The 13,629-nt window shown below is 45.1% G+C and overlaps 1 protein-coding gene across 2 annotated transcripts in view; it reads right to left on the reverse strand.

Annotated features, from left to right (window-relative positions):
* Positions 1 to 5,431: 5,431 nt before the first annotated feature.
* LOC142197102 (methionine synthase reductase-like) overlaps positions 5,432 to 13,629 on the reverse strand; it is a 45,456-nt gene continuing 37,258 nt past the window's right edge. For both annotated transcript variants that reach the window (XM_075267172.1, XM_075267180.1), the window contains exon 2: positions 5,432 to 8,028. In XM_075267172.1, coding sequence (XP_075123273.1) covers positions 5,905 to 8,001 — 2,097 coding nt within the window. In that variant the 5' untranslated portion in view covers positions 8,002 to 8,028 and the 3' untranslated portion in view covers positions 5,432 to 5,904. The remainder of the gene's footprint in view (positions 8,029 to 13,629) is intronic.

Below are 13,629 nucleotides of genomic sequence, written 5' to 3' on the forward strand. Positions count from 1 at the left end.
CCTGTGATGATGTCACTGTCATGTGATCAGTCACATAAGGGGCGGGGCCTTATTGAGAGGATTACAAGCAGTCAGCAAAGGACCTGGGACGTATTAGGGGCGGGGTTTTTCATAACCGAATGGTCATGTGACATGAGGGGGTGGGGCTCTTGTGCAGTATAAATAGGATCTATAAGTGAAGAGGTTAAAGCCTGGACGTGCTGGGAGTCGTAGTCCTCTCCTCTTACGCCGGGAGTCGTAGTCCTCTCCTCTCACGCCGGGAGTCGTAGTCCTCTCCTCTCACGCCGGGAGTCGTAGTCCTCTCCTCTCACGTCGGGAGTCGTAGTCCTCTCCTCTCACGCTGGGAGTCGTGGTTCTCTCCTCTCACGCTGGGAGTCGTGGTCCTCTCCTCTCACGCTGGGAGTCGTGGTCCTCTCCTCTCACGCTGGGAGTCGTGGTTCTCTCCTCTCACGCTGGGAGTCGTGGTCCTCTCCTCTCACGCTGGGAGTCGTGGTCCTCTCCTCTCACGCCGGGAGTCGTGGTCCTCTCCTCTCACGCCGGGAGTCGTGGTCCTCTCCTCTCACGCCGGGAGTCGTGGTCCTCTCCTCTCACGCCGGGAGTCGTGGTCCTCTCCTCTCACGCCGGGAGTCGTGGTCCTCTCCTCTCACGCCGGGAGTCGTAGTCCTCTCCTCTTACGCCGGGAGTCGTAGTTCTCTCCTCTTACGCCGGGAGTCGTAGTTCTCTCCTCTTACGCTGGAAGTCGTGGTCCTCTCCTCTTATGCTGGGAGTCGTAGTTCTCTCCTCTTATGCTGGGAGTCGTAGTTCTCTCCTCTTATGCTGGGAGTCGTAGTTCTCTCCTCTTACGCTGGGAGTCGTGGTCCTCTCCTCTTATGCTGGGAGTCGTAGTTCTCTCCTCTTACGCTGGGAGTCGTGGTCCTCTCCTCTTACGCTGGGAGTCGTGGTCCTCTCCTCTTACGCTGGGAGTCGTAGTCCTCTCCTCTTAGGCCGGATTCACACAATGTCTTTTGGCTCGTAATTTGGCACATAGACGCCGTGGGAACTTTTGCGGGCCGTATACACTACCATTTATTTCAATGGGAGCCGGGACCGTATTCGCAGCGCTATTTTGAAATCAATGGGAGCGTATACAGCCCGCAAAAGCTCCCGCGGCGTCTACGTGCCAAATTACGAGCCAAAAGACATCATGTGAACCCAGCCTTACGCTGGGAGTCGTAGTCCTCTCCTCTTATGCTGGGAGTTGTAGTCCTCTCCTCTCATGCTGGAAGTTTTGGCAAACTCCAGCCTGGCTTCTGTCTGTGGGTAAGAAGTGGGGTCTTCCTGGGTCTCCTACCATACAGTCCCTTCTCATTCAGACGCCGACACTGGATAGTACGGGGTGACACTGTTGTACCCTCGGACTGCAGGGCAGCTTGGACTTGTTTGGATGTTAGTCGAGGTTCTTTATCCGCCATCCGCACAATCTTGCGGTGAAATCTCTGGTCAATGTTTCTTTTGCGTCCACATCTAGGGAGGTTAGCCACAGGGCCATGGGCTTTACACTTCTTACTGACACTGCGCACGGTAGACACAGGAACATTCAGGGCTTTGGAGATGGACTTGTAGCCTTGAGATTGCTCAGGCTTCCTCACAATTTTGCTTCTCAAGTCCTCATACAGTTCTTTGGTCTTCTTTCTTTTCTCCATGCTCAATGTGGTCACACAAGGACACAGGACAGAGGTGGAGTCAACTTTAATCCATTTCAACTGGCTGCAAGTGTGATTTAGTTATTGCCACCACCTGTTAGGTGCCTCAGGTAAGTAACAGGTGCTGATCATTACACAAATTACAGAAGCATCACATGATTTATCAAACAGCGCCAATACTTTTGTCCTCCCCCTTTTTTATGTTTGGTGAGGAATTATATCCAATTTGGCTTTTTGACAATTCTGTTTGTGGTTTTCCATTGAAGACAAATTAAATGAAGAAAATACCAAAGAATTTGTGACTGCAATCATTATCTGGAAGAACACGAGGATTATCTGACAGAATTGCAGGGGGGCCAATACTTTTGGCCAACACTGTAGGAGTTAGCAGGGGGTGACATAGGAGGTAGCAGGGAGTGACATAGGATTTAGCGGGGGGTGACATAGGATTTAGCGGGGGGTGACATAGGAGGTAGCAGGGGGGTGACATAGGAGGTAGCAGGGGGGTGACAGGAGGTAGCAGGGGGGTGACATAGGAGGTAGCAGGGGGGTGACATAGGAGGTAGCAGGGGGGTGACATAGGAGGTAGCAGGGGGGTGACAGGAGGTAGCAGGGGGGTGATATAGGAGGTTGCAGGGGGTGACATAGGAGGTAGCAGGGGGGTGACATAGGAGGTAGCAGGGGGGTGACAGGAGGTAGCAGGGGGGTGACAGGAGGTAGCAGGGGGGTGACATAGGAGGTTGCAGGGGGTGACATAGGAGGTAGCAGGGGGGTGACATAGGAGGTAGCAGGGGGGTGACAGGAGGTAGCAGGGGGGTGACAGGAGGTAGCAGGGGGGTGACATAGGAGGTTGCAGGGGGTGACATAGGAGGTAGCAGGGGGTGACATAGGAGGTAGCAGGGGGGTGACATAGGAGGTAGCAGGCGGTGACATAGGAGGTAGCGGGGGTGATATAGGAGGTAGCAGGGGGTGACATAGGAGGTAGCGGGGGTGATATAGGAGGTAGCAGGGGGTGACATAGGAGGTAGCGGGGGTGATATAGAAGGTAGCAGGGGGTGACATAGGAGGTAGCGGAGTGATATAGAAGGTAGCAGGCGGTGACATAGGAGGTAGCGGGGGTGATATAGGAGGTAGCAGGGGGTGACATAGGAGGTAGCAGGGGGTGATAGAGGAGGTAGTGTGTGGGGGGGGTGACATCGGATGTAGAAGGGATGTCTTTAGTTTGCTCTTAAAGCTGTAGAAATTGAGAGTCTGATTGTCCGGGGTAGAACATTCCAGAGAAGTGGTGCAGCTCGGGAGAAGTCTTGTAGATGAGCGGGGGAGGTTCTGCTAATAGAGGATGTAAGTCTTAGGTCATTGAGTGAGCGGAGAGCAGGGGTTTGGTGATAGACCTGCTTCAGCCATAGGGCACCTGCATCGGCCTTTTTGGCAGTGAGGACGGTCCAGATTTTCACCCATCAGAATGCATATAGAGCGGAGTACAGTCATCTCCGAGCTCCACTGCTCAGGCGGGTGCAGTACTATAGGTGCAGCCTGGAGATGGCTCCTAAAGAACGGGCCAGATGGGTATTTTATTACTCCATGTATTATGTTGTGTGATCGGCCACTTACCTTGTGATGGGTCATTGAGGGGGGATTTTCCTGAATGGGGCCTCCAGGGGGACATTCTAGTATTTGGTGGGAACTAAAGAGACATCATGTTGTACATACAGATGGGGGCAGATTTCTGTTGTGATGATGGACGGAGCCTTTCCTGTCAGGAAGGTCTAATGGTGGGGGAGGTGTTTTTAGGCACACCCTGGGTCTCCTGCCACCCGTGTATGATACCAGTAGACATCACCATTCCCTGGGTTTCCGGCATTCAATACTCAGCCACTTATTTTGGGTGTAATAAATGTTTTTAGCTGCCGCTAATATCTCCTTTGAGCCCCCCATGGTCCACGTCTCAACCCTCAGATCCCCTGGGACAGATATAGTAAACAACCCGACTACGAATCCCGGGCGCGACTTCCAATACAGTCCGAATTTCATGTCACCCCCCCTAAGAGGGCATTTAGCACGCGGCCATGTTCTCTTACCACAACCCCCTGGAGGTGCGATCTACTCTGTGATATATTAATGGTCGAATGACCTTCACGCCCTCCATGAGCCCCCAGGTTGCTGGGCTGGTGCCTTTCTATAGGCGGCCATATTACTTATATGATATGTTCAGCATTATCTCGTCTCTGTAGGATTACATGGACTTATCTGATGTCGGGTCCTGCACATGGCGGGTCTGGGGCCACACCGGGGGCCCTTGTGTGGCCTCATGTATATAGATCTTTTATATCCATGCACACTGATGGCGCGGCCATGATGTATTTCATATTGATGTGGAGTCCAATAGAAGAAATCTCCAGCCCCCTCTGTAAAGGCCGGACCCATCCAGCACTGCGCCAGGACACTGATCAATGGAGAATCGTCCAAAGAAACCGCCAGGACGTAATCCTGTTCTAGAGGTTACTGGGATGGCCCTAAGTGTGGCGAGACCCCCCAGCATACCTCTTGTAAATGACCACTAGGGGGCGTGACGATGCAGGGAGGCAAGTGTTACATGACGTCAGTACAAAGACCTGAAGACAGCAGAGTCACGCCAGAGCCCAGGAGAGGTGAGTAACACTATATGTTATGTTTGTCCCCTCCCCGGGACCCCCCATTACTATACTCTGTGGTCTAAAGAGACCTCACACTATAATAATAGCTGTTGTAATTCGGACGTGTTCACACTAAACAAAACTGCTGGGAGAAACGTCACAAATAATGTAACAACAATGTGAACAGAATCGGATCGGTTATCACGGTGGGTGAGCGGTGTGGTTAGGATTTGATTAATTGATCAGCATTGACCTACACCCATTATACATACACCAGAGACACACACACATACAAGTACACACATACACATCACACATGTGCCACACACACTATACATACACCATACATGTACAAACATTATACATACACCACACACTATACATATACCATACACACTATACATACACCATACACACACACTATACATGTACAAACATTATACATACACCACACACTATACATACACCATACACACACACACACATGTACACACACCATACATGTACACACACTATACACACCCCAGGCCTAGTCTCCATGTCTAGTATAATCTTTGTCTTTATTAAGCGCAGGCTCTCATCACGTCGTGGCCTCCGTTAGTCGGCCGTTTGCCTCGGTCTCACCCGATGGGTTTGGATTTGTGTAATTTCCGAATCTTACATAATGTTGGATTTACTCTTCCATCTACTCCAGAGCAATTAGGCAGAGGTGAAGATGGGAACGTCTATAATCCCTCGCGAGGGTCATACCTGGATGCTAGGGCAGTTCCGGACTGGGGTAGATTAGATTTTGGGGTAGCTGTGCCAGCCTAATAATTCTGGTGTATATTGTGCCAGCGGGGGATGGAACGAGACTAGAATAAGAGATGCCAGTCTTAATAAATTCCCCCAATCTTTAACTGATAAGGCCTCATGTACACAGTGGAGTGCGCAGCCTGAGGGGGGGCGCCGAAGCTCCGTTCTTTGCAATACACAGGAAGTCCAATGCAGCTTGATAACAATGGAACCCTCCACTGAAGTCAATGGAGGACAGAAGGCACTCGGGTGTAGTTTGAACATCGTCCATGTCATGTCTTTGTCTGCACCAAATCCCACCCTCATCCCCCCCCCACTGTAGACTCTGCTGCAATGTCCGATGAAAATTGGTGAAGTGAAAAGTCCTGCCAGGCCCCACGGGGTGCAAGCGCTGCAGGAAATATGGCGGCGTTTTACAGTTAGGGCAAAGTGGATGGAGTTCTAGAAAATCCCTTCGCCTACTTTGCAATAAAAACTGCTGGGCGGACCCTCTGTCATTTCCAAAATCGGGACAGTTTTGGAAATCACAGCATGTCAATTATATGTATGGAAACGCCGGCGGCTTCCCCATAGACTTTTAGGACTTTTCCCATCTATTAATTTCTGATGGACACAGGTGTGAACGGAGCCTTAAAAAGTTACCGGGCCAAACCTCCCCCACATTAGAAAGTGCAAGGATCGGGGTCAATTGCAAAATGTTTTGTGCAAATAAGCTAGACCGTTTTCACTCCATCATTGTGTAACTTCGGGCCCTGAGCATTCCCCCACCATATAGTAAGCGGTCACCCTGAGGATCAGCCCCAGACGTCCTGTATGTATCTCCTCTCGTCCCTCAGCGAGGTCACTCTCTTCATGGCCTCCAGCTTGTCCACACCTAGTTCTGCACAGAAGATCTCAGTCAGAGCCGCATGTACGTCCTTGGCCATGTTTTTGGCATCGCCACAGACATAAAAGTACCCGTTCTCTTGGGTTAATATTCGGAAGACGTCTCGAGAGAACACTTTGAGGTAATCCTGGACGTATTTGGGTGGCTCTTTGTCGTCGGTGCAGGGCGGCTCCCTGGAGAAGCTCACCTTTACATGAGTCAATGTGCCATTCGCAACGAACCTTCTCAGCTCATCCCCAAATAAATAATCCTTCTCATGGCTGCGGCAACCAAAAAACAACCAGGTATCTCCAAAAACGCATCCCCTCTGCTGCTGACGCTGCATCTCTCGGTGCTGTAGGAAACCCATGAAGGGTGAAATTCCTGTCCCTGCCCCCACCATTATAATAGGGACAGAGGAATCCAAAGGCAAATGGAACAGAGTCGATGGTCGGAGGAATATCGAGATCTGCGGTTCTGCGGCAAAGGTGTTTATATTGTCAGATGTGTCCGTGCTGCCCCTCACAAGGTCAGAGAGCCAGCCGGTGCACACGCCTTTCCTGGCCGCTCTTCGTCCACAGCAAGGTGCAAAGTTCACAACATTAAAGATAAAGCAAAGCTTTCCTGGATGAAACAGCCTGGAGCTGGCGGCGGAGTACGACCTGGGCTGTAACCTCGGAAGATGCTCCAATAATAGACCTAACGGTGGCCGGCAGCTCGGGAAGGCGTTGAGAAGGTCCAAGACGCTGATGGCCTGGTCTCTAATGAAACTGTTATAGTCAGAGTTGCCCTGTTTACTGCAGAGCTCCTGCAACCTCCGCCTCTCGGCGACATCGGAGGTCTGCTCCGCCAGGGCACGCAGGAAGGCCTTCTTGGGCAGTGCCCGGATTTCAAGGCACCAGGTCAGCAGATATAGCAGAGAACATTTCTCAGGGATATAATCCGTGGCGAGCGTCCCTCTTTTTTTGGCCTGGGGTTTAACACTCAGGCAGACCTGGCCGTCTTTCTTATCCGACAACCCAAGCTTGTTAAGGAGGTCGGCCACTTCACCGGGAGGATTAGGACAAAGCACAGCAAAAGAATCCCCAGGCTGGAAGTCAATCGTAGTGTCTGAAATGTCAAGCTCCAGCATTAAGGTGGTTTTCACAGCATCTTGCGTGGTGAGGGTCTTCGCTTGTCTGATGGGAACAGTAAAAATCTCCTTTTCGGGGTAGAGAGAACTTAGGTCACTTTCCTTTGCAGCACAGTCAAGAATCTGAACATCCAGATACGGAGCAGGAAGAGCGGGGATATTAAGGCTGCAAGAAGACAGAGGAGGCACTGAGTGGACAAGCGAGGGCTCAGCTTCTTGGCCGGCATCTGGCGTGGCTTTGTTTGGTGGAGGTCCATCTGAGACCGGCTGACGTTCCAAGCTAATAGTCTGAATGTGAACGTCCAGATTTCCTGGGATTTCCACCATATTATGGTTGGCATTGGTGACATTGTTCATTTCCCTGATGATCTTCTCATTTTCTACCCTAGAAGAGAATTCTCTCTCCAAGGCCGACCACAAGTCTTTAATCCATGGCTCTACAACCAGCTCCAAGCCGACACAATCATCTGCATATCCAGTGTCATAAAATCGCCTGGCGCCAAGCTCCTCCAGTCTTCGGTCAACGACTTTCCCACCATTGCAAAAGTAAGTGTATTCAGAGTCACCGAGGGCCAACAATCCGTATCGTAGATGTGCAAAGTAGTCCTCGGGAAGATCCTTGTCTTTAATTTTCTTCACAAATTTTTGAGCATCGTCTGGAGGATCTCCGGTCCCGGTGGTGGAGATGACGATGACCACAGGGGCCTTTTCCTTCTCCAGACTGAACTCATTGGTATCCTTCAGAGAGAAGACGTCGGCCACAAGGCCGCGCTGCTCGGCCTGCTGGCAGATCTCCTCAGCGATGGCTTTGGATTGTCCTTGCTGGGTGCCGTATAGGAGCAGGAATCTCCTCTTCAGGGTCTCGCACATGGTCCGTCTGGAGATCCCGAACATAAAAATCTGCAGCGATGAGATACTGGGCTAAAAAAAGAAAAAAGAGAACGTGTTAGAAGCCAAATCCTGCAAGAAGAGTCTCCAGAAATACAGAAAAGTATTGGCAAGGTAGAAAGCGGAGCCAAAATACAACCCGGATGGAACGTGTCCTCAATGACAAGACGCCAGAGGCTGAGGCCACAGGATACATAACGCAACACCTGCCCTGATAGCGGGATATACAGTAACCAGCTGTATCTATACTATAGTATACATGACAGGGGTATATACAGTAACTGGTGGTATATATACTATACATGACAGGGGGATATACAGTAACTGGTAGTATATATACTATACTATACTATACATGACAGGGGGATATACAGTAACTGGTGGTATATATACTATACATGACAGGGGGATATACAGTAACTGGTAGTATATATACTATACTATACTATACTATACATGACAGGGGGATATACAGTAACTGGTAGAATCTATACTATACTATACATGACAGGGGGATATACAGTAACTGGTAGTATCTATACTATACTATACATGACAGGAGGATATACAGTAACTGGCAGTATCTATACTATACTATACATGACAGGAGGATATACAGTAACTGGTAGTATCTATACTATACTATACATGACGGGGATATACAGTAACTGACAGTATCTATACTATACTATACATGACAGGGGATATACAGTAACTGGCGGTATCTATACTATACTATACATGACAGGGGGATATACAGTAACTGGTAGTATCTATACTATACTATACATGACAGGAGGATATACAGTAACTGGTAGTATCTATACTATACTATACATGACGGGGATATACAGTAACAAGCTGTATCTATACTATAATATACAAGACAGGGGGATATACAGTAACTGGCAGTATCTATACTATACTATACATGACAGGGGATATACAGTAACTGGTAGTATCTATACTATACATGACAGGGTATATACAGTAACTGGCAGTATCTATACTATACTATACATGACAGGGGGATATACAGTAACTGGCAGTATCTATACTATACTATACATGACAGGGGGATATACAGTAACTGGCAGTGTCTATACTATACTATACATGACAGGAGGATATACAGTAACTGGCAGTATCTATACTATACTATACATGACGGGGATATACAGTAACAAGCTGTATCTATACTATACATGACAGGGTATATACAGTAACTGGCAGTATCTATACTATACTATACATGACAGGGGGATATACAGTAACTGGCAGTATCTATACTATACTATACTATACATGACGGGGATATACAGTAACAAGCTGTATCTATACTATACTATACATGACAGGGGGATATACAGTAACTGGCAGTATCTATACTATACTATACATGACAGGGGGATATACAGTAACTGGCAGTATCTATACTATACTATACATGACGGGGATATACAGTAACAAGCTGTATCTATACTATACTATACATGACAGGGGGATATACAGTAACTGGCAGTATCTATACTATACTATACATGACAGGGGGATATACAGTAACTGGCAGTATCTATACTATACTATACTATACATGACAGGAGGATATACAGTAACTGGCAGTATCTATACTATACTATACATGACAGGGGGATATACAGTAACTGGCAGTATCTATACTATACTATACATGACGGGGATATACAGTAACAAGCTGTATCTATACTATACTATACATGACAGGGGGATATACAGTAACTGGCAGTATCTATACTATACTATACATGACAGGGGGATATACAGTAACTGGCAGTATCTATACTATACTATACTATACATGACAGGAGGATATACAGTAACTGGCAGTATCTATACTATACTATACATGACAGGGGGATATACAGTAACTGGCAGTATCTATACTATACTATACATGACGGGGATATACAGTAACTGGCAGTATCTATACTATACATGACAGGGGGATATACAGTAACTGGCAGTATCTATACTATACTATACATGACAGGAGGATATACAGTAACTGGCAGTATCTATACTATACTATACATGACAGGGGGATATACAGTAACAAGCTGTATCTATACTATACATGACGGGGATATACAGTAACAAGCTGTATCTATACTATACTATACATGACGGGGATATACAGTAACTGGCAGTATCTATACTATACTATACATGACAGGGGGATATACAGTAACTGGTAGTATCTATACTATACTATACATGACAGGGGGATATACAGTAACTGGCAGTATCTATACTATACTATACATGACAGGGGGATATACAGTAACTGGCGGTATCTATACTATACTATACATGACAGGGGATATACAGTAACTGGTAGTATCTATACTATACTATACATGACAGGGGGATATACAGTAACTGGCAGTATCTATACTATACTATACATGACAGGGGATATACAGTAACTGGCAGTATCTATACTATACTATACATGACAGTGGGATATACAGTAACTGGTAGTATCTATACTATACATGACAGGAGGATATACAGTAACTGGCAGTATCTATACTATACTATACATGACAGCGGGATATACAGTAACTGGCGGTATCTATACTATACTATACATGACAGGGGGATATACAGTAACTGGCGGTATCTATACTATACTATACATGACAGGGGATATACAGTAACTGGTGGTATCTATACTATACTATACATGACAAGAGGATATACAGTAACTGGCAGTATCTATACTATACTATACATGACAGGGGATATACAGTAACTGGCAGTATCTATACTATACTATACATGACAGGGGGATATACAGTAACTGGCAGTATCTATACTATACTATACATGACAGGAGGATATACAGTAACTGGCAGTATCTATACTATACTATACATGACAGGGGATATACAGTAACTGGCAGTATCTATACTATACTATACATGACAAGAGGATATACAGTAACTGGTAGTATCTATACTATACTATACATGACAAGAGGATATACAGTAACTGGTAGTATCTATACTATACTATACATGACAGGAGGATATACAGTAACTGGCAGTATCTATACTATACTATACATGACAAGAGGATATACAGTAACTGGCAGTATCTATACTATACTATACATGACAGCGGGATATACAGTAACTGGTAGTATCTATACTATACTATACATGACAGGGGATATACAGTAACTGGTAGTATCTATACTATACTATACATGACAGGGGGATATACAGTAACTGGCAGTATCTATACTATACTATACATGACAGGGGATATACAGTAACTGGCAGTATCTATACTATACTATACATGACGGGGATATACAGTAACTGGCAGTATCTATACTATACTATACATGACAGGGGGATATACAGTAACTGGCAGTATCTATACTATACTATACATGACAGGGGATATACAGTAACTGGTAGTATCTATACTATACTATACATGACAAGAGGATATACAGTAACTGGCAGTATCTATACTATACATGACAGGAGGATATACAGTAACTGGCAGTATCTATACTATACTATACATGACAGGGGATATACAGTAACTGGCAGTATCTATACTATACTATACATGACAAGAGGATATACAGTAACTGGTAGTATCTATACTATACTATACATGACAAGAGGATATACAGTAACTGGTAGTATCTATACTATACTATACATGACAGGAGGATATACAGTAACTGGCAGTATCTATACTATACTATACATGACAGCGGGATATACAGTAACTGGTAGTATCTATACTATACTATACATGACAGGGGATATACAGTAACTGGTAGTATCTATACTATACTATACATGACAGGGGGATATACAGTAACTGGCAGTATCTATACTATACTATACATGACAGGGGATATACAGTAACTGGCAGTATCTATACTATACTATACATGACGGGGATATACAGTAACTGGCAGTATCTATACTATACTATACATGACAGGGGGATATACAGTAACTGGTAGTATCTATACTATACTATACATGACAGGAGGATATACAGTAACTGGCAGTATCTATACTATACTATACTATACATGACAGGGGGATATACAGTAACTGGCAGTATCTATACTATACTATACATGACAGGGGGATATACAGTAACTGGCAGTATCTATACTATACTATACATGACAGGGGGATATACAGTAACTGACAGTATCTATACTATACATGACAGGAGGATATACAGTAACTGGCAGTATCTATACTATACTATACATGACAGGGGGATATACAGTAACTGGCAGTATCTATACTATACTATACATGACAGGGGGATATACAGTAACTGGCAGTATCTATACTATACTATACATGACAGGGGGATATACAGTAACTGGCAGTATCTATACTATACTATACATGACAGGGGATATACAGTAACTGGCAGTATCTATACTATACTATACATGACAGGGGATATACAGTAACTGGTAGTATCTATACTATACTATACATGACAGGGGGATATACAGTAACTGGCAGTATCTATACTATACTATACATGACAGGGGGATATACAGTAACTGGCAGTATCTATACTATACTATACATGACAGGGGATATACAGTAACTGGTAGTATCTATACTATACATGACAGGAGGATATACAGTAACTGGCAGTATCTATACTATACTATACATGACAGGGGGATATACAGTAACTGGCAGTATCTATACTATACTATACATGACAGGGGGATATACAGTAACTGGTAGTATCTATACTATACTATACATGACAGGAGGATATACAGTAACTGGCAGTATCTATACTATACTATACTATACATGACAGGGGGATATACAGTAACTGGCAGTATCTATACTATACTATACATGACAGGGGGATATACAGTAACTGGCAGTATCTATACTATACTATACATGACAGGGGGATATACAGTAACTGACAGTATCTATACTATACATGACAGGAGGATATACAGTAACTGGCAGTATCTATACTATACTATACATGACAGGGGGATATACAGTAACTGGCAGTATCTATACTATACTATACATGACAGGGGGATATACAGTAACTGGCAGTATCTATACTATACTATACATGACAGGGGGATATACAGTAACTGGCAGTATCTATACTATACTATACATGACAGGGGATATACAGTAACTGGCAGTATCTATACTATACTATACATGACAGGGGATATACAGTAACTGGTAGTATCTATACTATACTATACATGACAGGGGGATATACAGTAACTGGCAGTATCTATACTATACTATACATGACAGGGGGATATACAGTAACTGGCAGTATCTATACTATACTATACATGACAGGGGATATACAGTAACTGGTAGTATCTATACTATACATGACAGGAGGATATACAGTAACTGGCAGTATCTATACTATACTATACATGACAGGGGGATATACAGTAACTGGTAGTATCTATACTATACTATACATGACAGGAGGATATACAGTAACTGGTAGTATCTATACTATACTATACATGACAGTGGGATATACAGTAACTGGTAGTATCTATACTATACTATACATGACAGGGGGATA

Source organism: Leptodactylus fuscus, chromosome 1, assembly GCF_031893055.1.
Source record: "Leptodactylus fuscus isolate aLepFus1 chromosome 1, aLepFus1.hap2, whole genome shotgun sequence".
Lineage (NCBI taxonomy): Eukaryota > Metazoa > Chordata > Amphibia > Anura > Leptodactylidae > Leptodactylus > Leptodactylus fuscus.